The 18,168-nt window shown below is 47.9% G+C and overlaps 1 protein-coding gene and 2 long non-coding RNA genes across 3 annotated transcripts; 2 read left to right on the plus strand and 1 right to left on the minus strand.

Annotated features, from left to right (window-relative positions):
• Positions 1–5,193: 5,193 nt before the first annotated feature.
• Positions 5,194–8,661, plus strand: LOC309360481 (EKC/KEOPS complex subunit LAGE3-like). Its single transcript, XM_081895035.1, has 3 exons — positions 5,194–5,371; positions 6,553–6,681; positions 8,279–8,661. The coding sequence occupies exons 1-3, from the start codon at positions 5,307–5,309 to the stop codon at positions 8,388–8,390; spliced, it is 306 nt and encodes a 101-aa protein (XP_081751161.1). The 5' UTR covers positions 5,194–5,306; the 3' UTR covers positions 8,391–8,661.
• A 2,285-nt stretch (positions 8,662–10,946) lies between these two features.
• LOC309360482 lies at positions 10,947–14,157 on the plus strand. The gene is made up of 2 exons (XR_014164191.1): positions 10,947–11,753; positions 13,510–14,157. It is a non-coding gene; the product is annotated as an uncharacterized lncRNA (long non-coding RNA).
• Positions 13,333–14,241, minus strand: LOC309360483. The gene is made up of 2 exons (XR_014164192.1): positions 13,891–14,241; positions 13,333–13,755 (listed from the first exon to the last, which is right to left on the minus strand). It is a non-coding gene; the product is annotated as an uncharacterized lncRNA (long non-coding RNA).
• Positions 14,242–18,168: the final 3,927 nt, after the last annotated feature.

An 18,168-nucleotide genomic window follows, 5' to 3' on the forward strand; every position in this document is an offset into this window, starting at 1 on the left:
CCCCTGCAGCCAAGCTGGTGCCAAATGTTTTGCTCTGCTTTCCTTTGGACCACATCAGCGAGGCCAAGAGGGGGGTCTTGTCGTCTGGGCAGCCCAGGACCACCATACATACTGCTCAGGCTCGTGCCCTGGAAATGTCATTACAGAGCTGCTAATGCAGTGTTTTGGCTTCACCCGCAGAGGTGCACTCCATTGTCTATTGAGACAGATGGATGCCAGCATCAAACACACACACACACACACACACACACACACACACACACACACACACACCTTAAGTTCCTTCCAATGAGGTAATGGGCATCACAGAGCAACTAATAAAGCAGAATTCATGTGTGGAAGGTCCAGTATAAATCTACCATCAATGCTATCATTCATCAGTGATATGTGGCAGAATAAAAAGGTAAAGGTAAAGGACCCCTGACAGTTAAGTCCAGTCGCAGACGACTCTGGGGTTGCGACGCTCATCTCGCTTTACAGGCTGAGGGAGATGGTGCTTGTCCGCAGACAGTTTTTCCGGGTCATGTGGCCAGCAGGACGAAACTAGAGCAGTGCACAGAAACGCCATTTACCTTCCTGTTGGAGCCGTACCTATTTATCTACTTGCCCTTTTTTTTGGCATGCTTTTGAATTGCTAGGTTGGCAGGAGCTGGGACCAAGCAATGGGAGCTCACCCCGTCGCGGGGATTCAAACAGCCGACCTTCTAATAGGCAAGCCCAAGAAGCTCAGTGGTTTAGACTGCAGCACCACCCACGTCCCCATGTGGCAGAATACACCTGCAGAAAAACAAAACAACCCCCCCAGCAGTCTGGAAGGGCCCGAAAAGACAGTTCTGGTATTAAGCGGTATATAAATATATGAAATAGATAAATAAATGCTGGTTAATGAGGACTCGCTGCTTCAGTCCCCCAATACTCATTTTCCTCCTGAATTGTGGGGTAGGGCCTTTTGGGGAGAGCTGGAAGGCAAAAGGAAGGCTGAACAGTCCTCTCTCCTGCTCAGAAGTTCTCCCTTGGAGTTGCACCACCATTGGCAGTAGGACATAGCGTGACAAATGCAGGGTGAGGAGGAATCCAGCAAGTGCTGTGTTGCTCTGCCTTTAGTTGTAATGCGGAAACTCAAGCAGTAGATTTCCAAAATGTTAAGGAGGCTTTTAAAGTTTGAGAGCCCTGTAGGAGACCTATATATTTCAGGCTGCCCTCTCCCAGGGACCCTGGCTGCTGGCTGTCAACGGCTTCACTGAACACATGGAATCCCCATTAAAACAATTTCCTCATCTTTCACCTGTTTAATCTCTCATTCACCGCACTCAGTAGATACAGATCACCCTGAGGGGTTATCCATTTTCTCACAGCGAACTCCTGGGACAGCCTTCAAGGTTCCTAGCAAGGCGCAGCCTCCTGTCGCATGGTTCAGTCCTCAATTTAAGTTTAAATAAAAAAACAAAAAATAGACAGATACACAGAGAAGAGCTAGCAGCGGTCTCAGTTATGAAAACTAAGGGGAGCCTCCAGGAGCAGGCGCAGTATACCTTGGAACAGGGTTGGTTCAAAGTCTTAGGGGGCCCTCAGCAAAGTTTTTGCTCTGTCAGTGGGTCCTGCCAGAGATAGTGGGAGGCAGCACCTTTGCAATCCATGGTGTGCAGCTTAAAGCAGTCAGCATTTAAATTTCCCACCACGTCCCTGGCATGCGTTAGTAGACCAAGGGTTGCCCGCTAGTGCAAAAGAGGAATGTCCTCTGTAAAGCAGGGCACATGGCCACAGTAGCCCAAGGACCAGAATGGTTTATTTCAAGGTTTGGCAACTGGTGGCAACAAGATGTCTTGGGTCTACTCTCATTCACACACACACACACACACACACACACACACACACACACACAGTGCCTCCAGACTCCCAGTATTTTGGCGAAGGGATTCAAGCACATCCCTGAGAACTTTAGGTTTGCACCCTTAAATTGGATTAAAGGCTCTGTCGCTCTAGCATAAGAAATCTACTTTTTCCAAAACAAACAAACACCCAAAGATAGGCTTTTCACGGTTTAGATTGAAAGGAACATGGAAATGCATTGAAAAGTGTTGAGTGAGCAAACGACTAACAAAAAGAGATGTAAACACCCTCAAGCAAATAAATGCAGAACAAATATTCATTGTCATATAATCAGCCAACATCCTGAGTGTTGTTCTTTGCCTGCTTCATTCTCAAGCTTGTAACCAGTGAGACGCTTACTGTCCTCTGGGAGCCTCACCCTGCAACAGCCCACTCCCTGGAGCGCTTGCCCAGCCGGCAGCTCATCATGCTGCCTCCTGCTGATTCCTTACTGAACTTTGCAGCCTGCTTTGGTGGGGACACTTTGCCAAAGCCCCCCTAAGAAATGGCGCCAGCCTTGTTCTAAAGAATACCTGGAGGAGCCATTCAGTCTTCATGTCCAGTGCCATTAATAGACTCTCTTCTCCATGAATCTGTCTCTTTAAAAAAAGCATGGCGGGGGTGGGGGGGTTATCACCACACCTGGGCACTTATGGGCTGGACGGACTAACACTCAGCATCTCCTTACTCTTCCAACCCCAACTTTCCTTTTCCATTCACTGTTCACTGTGGAAGATGGTGCAGCAATAAAACTGCTAGCACATTTGCAAAGCTAAGCAGTGTCTGGTATGGTTTCAGATTGGATGGGGGAGCGTGTGTTAAGATCCCTGCATTGCAGGGGGTTGGACAAGATGACCCTCAGGCATAGCTGTCAACTTTTCCCTTTTCTTGCGAGGAATCCTATTCGGAATAAGGGAATTCCCCTTTAAAAAAGGGAAACGTTGACAGCTATGCCCTCAGGGTCCCTTCCAACTCTACAATTCCAGGGTTCTATGATTCTAAGTGGTGCCCCTGGAAAACTGCACTTGGCTCGAGAACCACAACGGTCCAAGCAAGGACTGCAAATGGTTTGGTTCCCTGGCAGGCCAGTAAACAGGGAGCGATAATAATTCCCTGATGCCGATGATAGGAGGAGGCATGAAATTTCCTGGCATAAAGCTATTATCTCACCGCAAAAGTTTCTGAACTTCAGAAAGATTGGAGGAAAGCTCTAGAGTAGCAACAAACAGTTGCAGCTATGGGAAAGTCATATGTTTGTGCCTTGCGGGTGGCCACTGTCAGAAATTGTGTAGGTTCATAAAATATTAGGGTTCGGAGGGACCTTAGAGTCGACCCTTCTACTTAATGCTGGATCTGCAGTGCCTGCAATGCAGGATGCAACGACAGCATCCCTGGCAGCTTCCCCCAAAGAATCCTGGGAACTGTAGTTTCTTAAGGGTGCTGAGAGGTGTTAGGAGCTCCCCAAACTTGTCACAGAGCTACAATTTCCAGAGTTTCCTGGGAAGAGAGGTTGACTGTTAAACCACTCTGGGCATTGTAACCCTGTGAAGGAAATAGGGGTCTACTAACTATTCTCAGCACCCTTAACAAACTACAGCTCCCAGGTTTCTCTGAGGGAAGCCATGACTGCTTAAAGTAATGCAATAATGCTGTAAATGTATAGTGCCGATGTAGGGCTGCCGTACGTCTGTAATTTCTTGGACATATCTAGTGAGCAGCAGAAATCAGTTAAATGTTCAGGGGAAATCTGGATGTATGGGGAAACTAAAGAAAGCTCAACAGCTTTTCTGTCTGGATTTTCACTGTTTGAAATGTGGCAACCCTACGGCCTAAATGGTCTGAGGAGATTCAGCAGTTTCTAGTAAGGCCAGGCAAGTGGACCAATACTCTACATCTTTTGTTGTTGTTTAGTCGTTTAGTTGATCTTATGCCATAATAAATTGGTGAATCCTTAGGACGCCAGTTCACAAGGCTCTTTACTCACTTCCAGGCAAGCTGTTTATTGAGCACACATCCTGATTTGTTTGTAAAAAATATACATGTGGGGAATTTCTATGACAACCACTGTTTATCACGCATTCATTCTGATTTCTTTGTGCAGCAGTTATAAAACATCACATCAAACGTTATTATCCCACACTTTCCAGGACATTTGCCTATTATGTTCCTTGCTGCAAAAGGTGGGCTAGGCAGGCTGCAGAGGAACAGGAAGGACAGGGCAGGGCAGCTCCTCAGGAACCATCCTGATCCGCTGCTGCCTCCCTCCTTCTCAGGGGCCAGCACTGCTGAGGCCAAAATGGCAGTGTTGGTGTGAGGTGCATGGTGGCAGCAGAGCTACCTCAGCCTGTCCTTGCTGTTCATGTGTGGCTCCCCTGGGCTGCCTGCCTGCTGCTCCACCATCCCATCGTACTGTGCGTGGCCATCTATTGGTGGCAATGTGAACTGCAGGGTGACAACAGTCTTACATTTCTATGTATACAGCAGGCATGTCAAACAGGTTGATCGCAGGTTGATCACTCCCCCCTCCCCAGTCAAAAAAGCTCTTGGCAATGACAATGGGTAGATCACTGCCGTTTGTTTTAATACTGGGAGTAGATCGCACTTGCTTGGGAGTTGGACATGCCTGGTATACAGGAATAAAGAGTGGTCTGCACCAGTAACAGGAAAGACATAAGAGCCAAGACCAAGAAGAAGCATTTTTAATTTATTCAGATAGATAGATAGCTTTATCAGTTTCTTAGCATTTTCTTAAAGCGATAGGCTATTATGGGCCCTCCCACAAGGAAAACCTCCAAAAAAGCCACTGTGGAGGAGAGTTTCCTGGCTCCCACTCAAAGAAGAATTCAAACTCAGACTGCAGTGTGTACCAAAATCTTTAATGTTCAGATCAGTGCGATACTTGGGCAAAATGTCATTAAAAGGCACAGCAGGTGCTACACATAGCCAAGCAAGCAAAGACATTGATCCAGCAATGACACATACCCTGGCTTAGGAACTAATTCTTCTTAAGCCCGCACCCGCCCCCCCAAAAATTGAGGGGGCCGTGAACTCCCCCAACTGTTGATGCCCATTGCCATTTAATTGTGTGTGCCGTGTCATGTGACTATGTAGGGCAGGGCTTACCCTACACTTACACAGTTAAATACACTTAAATCGCGGGATTGCTGTACTTTATACCAAAAGTGATTGGCCGAGTGACAAGTTTTGCTTTTGTGTTTATTGCTCTTCTGCGGAAAAACCAACAAAATAGATTAAAAATAAAAGCAAACCCCAGCCCTCCACACATTGGGTCTCTTTCCCGCTAATATTCATGAACGCCCTCCTCTCCGACGCTGCTACAGCTACGGCTGGTGGATTCCGAAGGATCCTCCCACGTGGGCTGGCCGCTCCCTGGGATCCACCCCCGGGGGGAGGAGGGGGAGGCGGCGGCGGCGGCGATGGAAGGAGCGGCGGCGGCGGCGGCGGCCGGAGGGAGCGCTGTGTCCCGGCCAGGCCTCGCCTTGTATCCGGCGGAAAAGCAGCAGCATTGCGCCCGCGGAGGAGGGGGCGGGCTGGGCTCTCGGACGCCTGGGTCCCTTGGAGGGAGGCTTCGCGGTCCCCCCCCCCACTTGTTTCCAAGAGGGGCGGGCATTCCTGCTCGGGGCCTCCTTTCCGGGGGGGGGGGCAGTAGTTTCCCGCACTAGGTTGGGGGGGGGGGGAGGAGGGCAGCGCCGGGATCGCGGGGCGAGAACGAGGGGAGGGGGGATCAGGCCCGGTGCGGCCTCATCCTGCCTGGAGGAAGCTCCGCTGGGCGCCGCGGGACTCGCTTCTGCGTCAAGGCGCCTCTGGCACCGAAAGCCTCTCAGGAAAGAGGCAGGAGGAGCAAAGGCGCTTGAAATGGGTTTCCCCGCTTGCAGATCGAAACAGGATTTAAATTAAAAGTGCGATTAGGATCCGGCAGGTTGGGCACTCTTGCTGGGGGGGGGGGCGGGGGGCCGGAGTCCCTGGTCACTTGCCAGGGTCTTGCTGAAGGGACTCTAAGCGCAGACCCACCACATGCATTTGAAAGAAGTGCACGTGTGCTAAGTTGCATTTCCAGAGCTGCTGGGAAATCAAGGTGGTGGGTTGACAGGGTTTCACCCGCAAAGTATTATGGGCACTTTGTAGCTTTGTGAGGGGTAAGCTGCAGTGCCCAGGATTCTTTGGGGAGAGAAATGGGGATAAGTTGCCCTTTAATGCTTTTTGACCCCTAACTGCAAATAGGACAGAATGGTGACTGAGAGGGATGAAGGGAAAGAGGGAGGAAGGCCTTGAATGAAATCCACATGCCCTGGGCCCCCTCCTCTTCTAGTTATAACACATCTTCCCCTGCTTCCCTGATGCAAAACCCCCCCTCTAAAAATAGTAAGCGAAAGAGATCGGCACAAACGTGGCCCCCCTCTGCCCTCCACCCTGCAATTTGAACATAGGTCTTGAGTTTTCTCCCATCCACAGTCAAGGAGAAGCAGGGATTCTAATCCATGTCAGAGCTCTGCAGTCAAAAACCGGGGACTAGACGCTCTCCCAGAAATATTAAACATAGAATACAAAGGTGACCTTGAATAGAGAGAGTGTCTTTTGTTGGAAAGGTAGGCAGTGTGCGCCTGTATGGGGGGGGGATTTTCTTGTACGTTTTATGCTCCTTATCGCTACCCCCAACATCAGTGAGCTGAGGATCCCTTTCCCATCATCATCATTGGCCCAGATTGCGCTGGGCTCCCTGGCCCCTGACCCTGAGCCCCGCAAAGAAGGGATCAGCAAGGAACTGGATGTGACGGAGGACATCTTGCATGTGTGAGTATTGGCCAGGCGCCCCCTTCTACAAGAGGCAAGGTGTGGTGGCAGTCAGGGCAGATGGTGGGCTCTGAGTCCTGGGTGCAGCCTGCTGGAAGGTCTCCTGCACAAGCTGCAGGAGGATGAGAGACAAGGTGGCGCCATAATGGATGACATGTTGGACTTGAACCAGGGTTTAAACAACAACAGTTTTATTATTTGTACCCCGCCCATCTGACCAGGTTGCCCCAGCCACTCTGGGCAGCTTCCAATAGATATAAAAACATAAAACATTAAAAACTTCCCTATACAAGGCTGCTTTTAGATATCTTCTAGAAGTTGTTTATTATCTTCTTGACATCTGATGGGAGGACGATCCACAGGGTGGGTGCCACCACCAAGGAGGCCCTCTGCCTGGATCTCTGTAACCTCATTTCTCACAGGAGGCAACTGCCAGAAGGCCCTTGGAGCTGAACCCTTTTGAATGAGTCTGTTTTTTGGCCTGACCTACCCTGCAGGGTTGTTTTGAGGATAACTTGGAGGAAGAGTGGGGTGCAAGTAAAAGAAAGAGGTGTGCTGAGCAAGACCTGCGTTTGGATCCTTGTGCTTCTGCACACAGGACAACTTCCTGGGGACGGAGGAATCTGCCTACCATCCATTTAGCACCACCTGCAGTTTTTCAGGTGGACAGACAGGCGTAGCTCCCAGACCTACCAGGGATTGACCATCTGCATACAAAGTGGCTGCTGTCCCACTGAGTTCTGCACTCCCTTCTGCACCCCGACCTTCTGTTGTCTCTCCTTGCTGACTTAGCTACCAAAATCTCTCACACCACTCCCATAACATGATGCTCATCCTTCGGATGTATCACAAACGCCTTGTTCTTGCCTTCAGAGCCCTTTGTGGTCATGCGCTCCCATCCTTAGGACAGCATTCTTGTATCCCGAGACATCTCTGCCTGTGAGCTCTGCTCCTCAACCTCTAGACATCTCCTGTTCCCTGAAACAACTCTGCCTTTTCCTCCCTGGTGCCCCATATGCCTGGTACCCCCTCTCAGAACCCCTCTGGGCATCCTCCTCGCTTATTTCCTGCAAGCCCTCCCTCCCATCACCTTTCCCATGAAGCCCTTGGAGCAGGGACACTGCAGCAGCCAGGCCTCTAACTAAACCTGAGCACTTGTCAGTCAAATCATCGCCTCCTTCACCTGCCCTCACGTCCCTCTCCTTCCCCGTTTTAGCCAAATTTTAAACTGTAAGCCTGTCAGGGCAAAGATCTATCGCCTCCTATTTTCCGCAAAGTGCTATACAAGCTGATGATACTATATAGAGGAGGAGGATAATAAGAATAATTCCTCCCTCTCTGTTGAGTACTTTGCATTCAGGTGGTGGTATGATAAGAATAAATTAATTAAGTGGAACAGTATATTTTCTGGCATCCAAATGTATTGGACCAGTTGCCCAGTGTCTGCCAAGAGTAAAAGAGAAGCTCAAGGACTGGAATAGAATGAGGATATTGGCAGAAGGAGTGCCATGTTCATTGGACTCTTAGGTGTAGTGCAAGTGTTGACATTTTATGTTTCTGTCTACACAAAATACATATTTTTTATTTTTTTTTGCAGTCGATGGAGAGCAGATGAAGCCCGGATTTTGCGTGTGTCCATCAGCTCCTTCCTGGAGCATCTCTCCTTAGTGGTGGAAACGATGGACCTCTTTGGGCCTCCTGTGGCTTGATAGATGGTTGCAACAGGAAGCTTCCTCATAGTCTTGGCTGGACTCTGGATTTGCCCATGGGCTACTGATGTCAGAGGAGGCGCTGAACATGCCATCCTTAGAGCCAAGATGTTGCTTTGTGTCCTGGAGCCAGCGGAGAACTCTTTGGTCTCGGATACTCTTCGACATTGATAGATTTTGGGTGCTGAGAAGCAGGCAAGCCTGGGACTGCCTTGATATAAGACAAAGTACATAGAATCTGGAGCTTTAATAAATTGTCCAGTGTGCTTTACTTTATAGTCTGCATGTGTTAACTGATTATATATATTTGAGCCGGCTCACCATATTGATTAATCAATTATACAAACCCCAGCAAAATCTTAATCAGAGTGTTTCTCCAGGTGTTGCTGGACTCCAGTTCCTTTCAGCCCCATCCAGCATGGCCGAGGGTCAGGGATAATGGGAGTTGTAGTCCTTGCAGCATCGGGAGAGACACAGGTTCCCCATCCCCGTTGCTGCATCTCTCTGTCTCTCTTGCCGCCAGGGGGAAAGCAGCTAATAGCTGGCAGTGAGGAAGAGGAGGGGGCCAAGTGGCAGAGGAGCCAAAACGAATGGCATGGCCTTGAAGTCCTATTTATAGCAAGATTAGCCTTTTTTCTTTCTTTCTGGCAGGGCTCCTACTTGTTAAACAGAAAGCAAAACTTCCCCACCTCTGTCGCCACCTTTGCATTCTGGTGAAAGACTGATTACTTGTCTCTCCATTGCTCCAATGGTTTGTAAAGCCCCATCCCGGTGGGGAACAAATGGTGCAAAAACACTTGTGTACCATTTTGGCTGGCTAGCTAGCTAGCTAAATAAATAAATCCTGAAATCTCTATCGTAATTGCTTATAAACAGGGACCCGTGGCTCACATTTTTTGGTTTTTGGGGGGATCTGAACTCCAATATTCGATCTTTGACCATGGTCAGTTGTTTTTTTTAAAATAATTTTTATTAACAGGCCAATCACATCACATTGATTCCAAATAACAATAATTCCAAATTACACAGCCAAATTGTTAAAATTTTTGTTGGGGGTACCCATGCTTCAAGCTCCGAAAGGGATCCGATCATCTCTCTTGCTGCTGCTTTAATTACACAGTTCTGTCAAAATAATATTCACAGTTCTGTTCAATCTTCTCTTTGTTGTTTTCCTCATCTTCTCGTTGTTATCTCCTTTCTTTGTGATCTCTGATAATCTCCACAAGCGGTTTGAAGACAAACGTCGTTATTTCCTGTGTGGATTTTACACTCATCCAAGAGCCATAAAAGTAGACAGACGCCATTTCAACACCTCCGTACAAAACATTCCGACAGTCTGTCCTGATCTCCCCAGGCCCGCCACTCCCTCATAAATTTTCTCAGGGGGCCCTGCTAGGCCGAACCCACACTCCAACATAGTAACAGCCATAGTCCTCCTCCACCTGGATTCCTGCGGGCGGGCCTGCCATGATAAATCTCTTTTTATGACTGCGTCACAAAGGACTTACTTTCGTTTCCCGATGCTCTCATAAGCCACGTCCTTACATAGTAATTAATTTCCACACAGTTCTTATTCCTGCTTGTGATCAGTAATTGCAACGATTCTTTTTTTTGGGGGGGGAATTATTGGGTACTCACATAAGACAAAAAAGAAAAGTTTTTCTCCCCCCCCTCCTTTTCAGTCTCGCTCCGACATACCGATCCTTTGATGAATCTTCCTCTTGATTTATTCCTCTTCTTGATTTATTGTTAAGTCTAGCCCCTCGCTCCTCTTCCCAGAGATCTCTTTAGTTAGCAGTCCTTACGCCTGATCATCGCTTGAAGTATGTGCGTTTGCTTCTGTTCTGATTGTTTATTTTGAGCTCCCGCAGATCAGAGACAGCGTCCAGGAGAGCCGACCCACACGAGGGCTTTTGTGCCTAGTGCCCTCACCCCCTTTCGAATCTGGGGGTGAATTATGGGCATAGCAGGCAAGGCAGCGTTCCCCATTCCTTTGGGGTAACGAGGGAGGCTGCATACTCCCATAACAGCCTCTTAATTACCTCGTGTGAGCCAGAGAGATGGTATTGTCGGCCATCTTCCGATGCACCCCCTAGCGGCCCCCGACCATGGTCAGTTTTCTGACAGCCACTGCCAGAATGGAAATAGCTGTCAGGTGGGAAATGGGGGGAGGCCCTCACTTTACGATCTTGGTTTTCCCCAGGTATGGGACATGGCACTATCTGGGAGTTTAAAACAACACAGCAGCATGATGATAAATGGGCAGGGTAAGGAGGATAAATTTTTAAGTACATGGTAATAGTTCATTGATTATATCAACAAATTGGCACTGTTGCTATGACCGCCTGCCATGGGTGTAGCCAGGATTTATTTTAGGGGAGGCAAGTGAGGGTTGCCATACAGTGGTACCTCGGGTTAAGTACTTAATTTGTTCCGGAGGCCCGTACTTAACCTGAAACTATTATTAACTTGAAGCACCACTTTAGCTAATGGGGCCTCCTGCTGCTGCCATGCTGCCGGAGCATGATTTCTGTTCCTAGTAAGTGCACATTGGGGTAGGGCCATAGCTCCGTTTCAGAGTGCATGCTTTGTATGCAGGAGGTGGGGTCCCAGGCATTTCCAGACAGGGCTGCTAAGAAAGAAAGATCCTTCCAGAGCCACTGCAAGTCAGGGATACCCAGGCATTAGAAGAACTCTCCACCCAGATCTTCAGGAGGGCCAGAATTGCATTTTGCAACGTTTTCCACATTAGTTTGCAGAAATTTCTTTCTTTCTTCAGGGTGGTATGTTGCTGAAGGGAACGGCACACCTTCCCCTGCAGTGAGAATTCCTACAAACACCCCCCCCCACACAGTATATTGGGGAATGGGAGCACCGATGACTCACACTTCCTCTTCCAATATTTATTTTAGTGTGTGTAATTCCCCTTTGAGAAAATTCCAATATTACTGTATTAGAATGAAGCGCATGGGACACTAAATGTGACGTTCATTTGGTACCAATGTTCTGGGCCTGGTTACAAGGCACAGAAGTGCTCTGGCCTGGCCGTGTCAGAGCTCTGCAGTCAAAAACCAGGGACTAGAAGCTCTCCCAGAAATATTAAACATAGAATACAAAAGTGACCTTGAATAAGAGAGAGTGTCTCTTGTTGGAAAGGTAGGCAGTGTGGGCATGTGTTTGTGTGCGTGATTTTCTTGTACATTTTATGCTCCTTATCGCTACCCCCAACATCTGTGAGCTGAGGATCCCTTTCGCACCATCATCATTGGCCCAGATTGCACTGGGCTCCCTGGCCCCTGAGCCTGAGCCCCGCAAAGAAGGGATCAGCAAGGAACTGGATGTGACGGAGGACATCTTGCTTGTGTGAGTATTGGCCAGGCGCCCCCTTCTACAAGAGGCAAGGTGTGTTGGCAATCGGGACACATTTTGGGCTCTGAGTCCAGCCTGCTGGAAGGTCTCCTGCACAAGCATGGGGCCTCCAGAGTCTGCCTGCCTCCTCCCACTCAGTCGCCCTACAGCTGGGGGGAGGCAGTCGGTGGATCCTTTGGACAGCACAGAGCCTTGGGCATGCTGCAGGCCCTGTGCTGAGTGCCGCCCGATAATTTGCCCCCCCCAGTGGTGACACCTGGGGCAGCCCCATACCTAGCACACGCCTTCCTCCACCCCTGGTTGCAGGTGGGGTGGCCGGGGGTTCGTGGGGGGACAACTGCCGCCCCAATCAAGTAAATAAATAAAAAAACTTAACTGACCAATTGTGTCGCAGGTGACTCAATTTTGCCCCCTCTTTTTCCAGGACACATCCTCTTTTTCAGGGGTAACATTTTTTAAATTTGCCCAAATGTCTCTGGCTATACTTTCTGGATGAGTCCTAGACTAGACTGGTGATTGAAGACTTGCTTACCCCTTCTCTTTCCCTGCCCCCCTGAGCAATATATCACGGCTTCTATAGCCTACGTATAGTAGGAGCATTTCAAATGAGAATCTTCATAGCGTCCTCTTTTTTGTTCTTTGAAATATGGCAACCCTAATCCCTCCCCCACAAAATAAATAAATCCTGGCTACACCCATGGCAGGTGGTCATAGCAACAGTGCCAATTTGTTGATATAATCAAGGAACAATTACCATGTACTTAGAAATTTATCCTTTTTGCCCTGCCCATTTATCATCATGCTGCTGTGTTGATTCAAACTCCCAGATTGTGTCATGGGTATGGTCGGCCAATTGGTGCCAAAGAAGGATAGAACATTCTTTATGTACGCTACAACAGCAGCAAGAATTCTCATTGCAAAGTATTGGAAGACACAAGATCTACCCACCTTGGAAGAAAGGCAGATGAAGGTGATAGACTATATGGGACTGGCAGAAATGACTGGCAGAATCCGAGACCAGGGGAGAGAGACAGCGGAAGAAGATTGGAAGAAACTTAAGGATTATCTTAGGAAACATTGCAAAATTAATGAATGTTAGAATGACGTTGGTTTAGAAATTAAGTGGTTTTCAGCTGTAATGATTAAGTAAAAAGAAAAGAAAGGCTAAAAATTAAATGAAAAATAAGGGAGAGGATTTGCTGAATTAATAATTAGAAATTGGAATACAGAAAGGGGAGGTATGAGGAGGTCGGGGAAGTAAGTTACAAGAAAATAAAAGATTGAAATTATACTTGTTTTTGTTTGCGTTTGTTTGTATTGTTGTTTTGTTTTTATATAATTTTTGAAACTTTAATAAATATCTTTTAAAAAAAACAACAAACTCCCAGATTGTGCCATGTCCCATACCTGGGAAAAACCAAGATCATAAAGTGAGGGCCTCCCCCCATTTCCCACCTGACAGCTATTTCCATTCTGGCAGTGCCTGTCAGAAAAGAGACCATGGTCAAAGATGGAATATTGGGGTGTTTTTATCCCCGCTCCCCACCAAGAACCCAAAAATGTGAGCCACGGATCCTTGTTTATAACCAATTACGATGGAGATTTATTTATTTGTTTGTTTGTTTACCTAGCTCGCTAGCCAAAATGGTACACAAGTGTTTTTACACCATTTGTTCCCTACTGGGATGGGGATTTGCAAATGCAACAGAGAGACAAGTAACCAGTCATTTTTATTTCCTCTTATTGGCAGGCCTGTTCACACAACATGTGCATGGTTGGTCCTTAATGCAGGAGCCAGGAAGCTGTTACCCTCCAGACGTTGGAAGCCAACTCCCATCATCAGCCCCAGGCAGCAGGGATGAGGGAAGCTGGAACAACTCACACCTCAGAATACTGTGGTTTTGTTCCCACAATGTTCGTCGCTGGACACTGTAACGTGAGAGGATGAATTGCTTGGGTGAATCAGCTGTCTGGGGTTTAAGTTCATATATGAGACCTGCTAAAACAAAGGAAAGACTGTTAATTCTGTAAGCAGGGCCTGCATTGTTTAAGAAAATGTTAAAGAGAAAACATTAGACACTTTATAATGAAAATAAAAACCCTCTCCATAATTTCGCTTCTCTGCATTTACCTGTTGAATGTGCAAACAGATTTCATTGAGGGGAAACTATTGCATTTGAGGCGTGGTAAAAGTCCATTCACAGGTGAAACTTATTGCTGGGCGTTTCAGTGATCTGGTGATGAATATTTGTGTGTGTACCAAAAGACGCTGGTGGTTGGCGCTCCTAGTTTCCAGGACGGGGTTCAAGCCTGATGCGCAGCGTAGATTAATAATGCAGAGTTTTTAAGTGAAAGAATAAGAGCTTTACTGAGTTAAAATAAACACCTTCATAAACAACATGCTTTCAAACAGTCTGACTGAGATTACATACTGCTCTGCTCACAGCTGAGGAGGACAGACTCTGACTGACATCTTACAGAGAGCAGAGAGAGACAATGGCTGCTTTTTATAAGGAGAATGAGTCACATCTCAGAGTGACTCCACAGTTAGCAGTTAGGCCTAGATAGCTTGAGTAGGCCCAAATGATTGTGCAGTCCCAGCACCTCCCAGCCTGCTTTGCTGCTTTGGCTCCCCTGCCATGTCCCTGCTTACTTCCAATGCAACCTCTCTCTCTTCCGCCACCCAAGAACCAAATCAAGCATCCTCTGATGCATCACTGGTTTGCGTCTAAGACAAGGTGGATTACATGGATGCTTCCCATCCTAGCACACCTTGCCATAGGGAACAAAATACTTACTTCTTTTATATATAAATATAAAAAGACTGTCTCTTAATTTTGCATTGTTTGTTTAGGAAGTAACCTAAATATACAAACAAACAGGTCCTATTTAATAAGACATCTGCAATGCATTTCGGCTGCTGTCAGCAGAGGAACGCTTTCCGAAGTTAGCTAGATTGCTTCTCCCTCTAAATATCTAATTTATATAGGTGGTATGACTTCAGACGTGACTTCCATGCCATCATAGAGACAAATGCACTGGGAATGACAAATTATAACTGGACCTTACTGGCTTTGCTTCTCTACATTTTATTAAATCTCTCCTTGATTAAAATGTGAGAGGGCTGCTGAAAGTGTGTAGCAATCAAAGATGCTTTGCGGACAGCCGCCAGCCTATAGGTCAACACCACTTGTGCCATCCCAGTTCTCAAGGAACTATAGAAATCAGGGCTGCTGAAATCTTTCATCAGCCTTGTAGCAGATTAATCAACTAAAGCATTAGTTGAACAATAGCTGGGAGCATGATTTTAACTGAAGGAGGCAAATTTCAACTGGGCTGGGATGGGAGGGTGGATTATTTATTTTTTGAGGCCATTTTGGCTTTGTTGTGGCCTTTGTGCAAAGAGGTACTTTCTGCAAAGAGCCTATCTCTAAAACATACATGGGAACTTGAGCAAACATCTTCACCTAGGATCCCAAGAAGCACCTCATTTCGGCACTGGATGTAAACACACACCAACCACAGGTGGTGCCAGGACAGAGCACTTCCCATGGGGGGGGGGAGGGAGGGGGAGAAACGCATGCAATGCCAGAGTGGGAAACTGCTCTGAGTCTGGCACCCTGGACCCAAAAGTGGCCAGGCCATTTTTTGACAGGAAGCTGAGTCCACCCACTGCCCACCTGTCAATCACCTGTTTCAGCCTGCATAGGTTGGCTCTCTCTGTGCTATGTGAATACCAGCACCAGCACCATGCCTGATGGGTGGGCACTGGTGATGTTTCAAGGGTCCCTGAGGATGTGTCTCCAGTTTCTATGACACTTGGGGGCTTTTCTAAGTAGCGTATTTTCTCCTAGCCTCCTGAGCTGCTCTTGAGTGTGTACTGGATCAAGTGGCCATTCCAGGTGCAGTGGGAAAGTATCCCTCACCTCCCCACTCCTAGCCCCCCAGTGCAAAGTAACTCAAGAGCAGTATAGGATGGTTTGCCAAGTTACCTTACTTTCTTCAATGCCTCAAAGGGACAGTAATACTTAGATTTCAGCAATATGCATATCAAAGAAATGTAGATTAATGTTTTAAAAGGCAGACAACTACCCAACTAAGAAATCTCCAAGGGTTTGATAACTAACAAAAAATGGCAACATCGTTAGATAATATCACCATGTCTGTTTGTTTGCTATAGGCCTGCTACCTGGCGTGCCCACCCTCATCCCTCAAGAATTAATATCTAACTTCCTCACATAAAGGGCACCCTGACCTGACCTGTTCTCTGCTTTCCCATAGTTCTAGGAGACCTGAAAGGCTTTGCAGATACAGATGTACCTTTGCTCTTGTTTGCCAGATTTTCAGAGGAAATGGTGGTTGGTTTTTTTCTTTTCTTTGCATTTCATTTAATGCTTTGTCTCTGGAGGGAGTTTTTGTTCACTGAATATTACCAACATGGCCTTTTGGTAACCTAATTAGCAGTATCTGCATTCAGCTAACTTCCTGCTTCATTGTTTTCAAAAGCACCAGATATCTGCCTAACAATGTGACATTGATTTCTCTTCTTTTCTTCCCCTCCTCATCTTCCTTCTGAACATCAATACAGGGTGAAGAGTTACTTTAAGATCTGAAAGATCACACCCAGCATTTTAAATTCTGTAGGGGACCATCACACAGTATCCAGTATTTCAGGGATGAAAATGAGACACCCTTTTGTTGTTGCAATAAGCCCCCCCCCAAAAAAAAACCCCTTCACTGTCTGAGCACCCCACTGCGAAAGGCTTTTCTTTGCCTGTTGTATATTAAAGGTTATATGCAGACAGTTATGGGGGTGGGGTGTAAAGGAAGCTCTGCACTGGCCTTTTACACCAATGTGTGTGCCTTCACACAGTTTACACTTATCAAAAATATCCCTGAACTCTCTTTTCGGCTGCTTCTGCTGTTCTCAAGGCTGTACTTCTTGTGTTGACTTATGACTCTTTTTTTGGCAAGCATTAGCAATACCCAATGGGCTAGCTTTGAATCCACAGAGAGGCTCCATGGCAGTGGGCTACTCCATCTTTTATTATTGCATTACCCTCCAACATTCATCAGCGGCAAATAGGGACGTTCTCATTCCCCCCAAATTGACCCTCCTCAATCCCCCCCGCTTTCCCCCCCTGTCCCCCCACAGGGCATTTCCACCAACATTACACCAACAAGACGCAGCACACACAACCCTCCACCACCCTGAGAAAACCCCTTAACCCAGATTTTATTTTATTCTTTGGTGGGTTTACAAAAAAAAAGCACACCAATAAATACATTTTAGAAAGGAGCAAGATTGGAGACAGCAATTCAAGACTGCTTGCACTTCCCTCCCGCTTTCTTCCCGCCTAGGGCAGCCCTGTCCTCTGCCTGCCCCTCAGAGCCCGCTTGTCCTGTGGGGCTGGGCTTTGGTGGCTACGGCCTCCTTGCCTGCTCTCCAGCAGCCACTGCAAGCTGCCCAAGGACAGGATGCTCCCTCACAGCTGTCACTGCCACCAGCGCCATTGCTTGGGACAAGTGCCGGCTCAGCCTCCTCTCTGAGCTCAGCAGCGACAACACTGGCAGGGGGAACAGCGACATTCTGGGATCAGGTCAGAAGCCAGGATGGCTTTTGTAATTTCAGGGCTGTCCCTGGAAAATAGGGACACTTGGATGGAAGGCTACTGCATTAGACCAGCCCCTCGCATCCCTGAGAGTGTGTTCTTCTTCACTTGTTGGTTGCCTGCCTGTAGCAAGTGGTGTTTGAGGACTTGCTTATGGGGCGACAAAGAAATAAATGCTTCTAAGGAATGAACCGCTGCCCTGCATGCACAAACAAGCACGGCACAGATGCCTTGCCACAGACAAAACGATAATGCCAACCCAACCTGTTTTCCCCTCCACAAGACGTGGAGCCTCATCTTGCATTCAGCTGAGAGACATCAAGCGGCGCGAATCTGCCTGAATGAACTGAGCTGCGGTCACTGCCTGCTTCTGGCAGGAGATACTCCGTCTCGGCTGTTTGGGGGGCCGGGGGGGGGAGGGTTATCAAGGACACCCAGGTGAACGACCACCGGGCGGAAAACACGTTTTGGTGGCCTTGTTCTTGAGCTCGAACCTATGCAACATTCCTTGGCCTGAGCACTAAGAAGAATAGTGCGCGTGTTGCACGAGGGAGGGAAGGGAGTCACCAGGATCACCCGTGGAACGTTACGCGCCCCCGCCCGCTTCTCTTAATGTACAACAACCCGGACTCCCACTAGATGGCAGCAGACAGCAGCACAAATGGGCCGAGAAAGGGCGTGGTGAGGCTGGATTCCCAGCAAGGCTGGTGATGGGCGATGGGGGGGGGGGGGCAGTTCATCTGTCCTTCCTACCCGCCTCTTTCATTTCACCAGCGCCCTCCTCGGCGTCTCTCGTC

Source organism: Podarcis melisellensis, assembly GCF_964234715.1.
Source record: "Podarcis melisellensis genome assembly, chromosome: 17".
Taxonomy (NCBI): Eukaryota; Metazoa; Chordata; class Lepidosauria; order Squamata; family Lacertidae; genus Podarcis; species Podarcis melisellensis.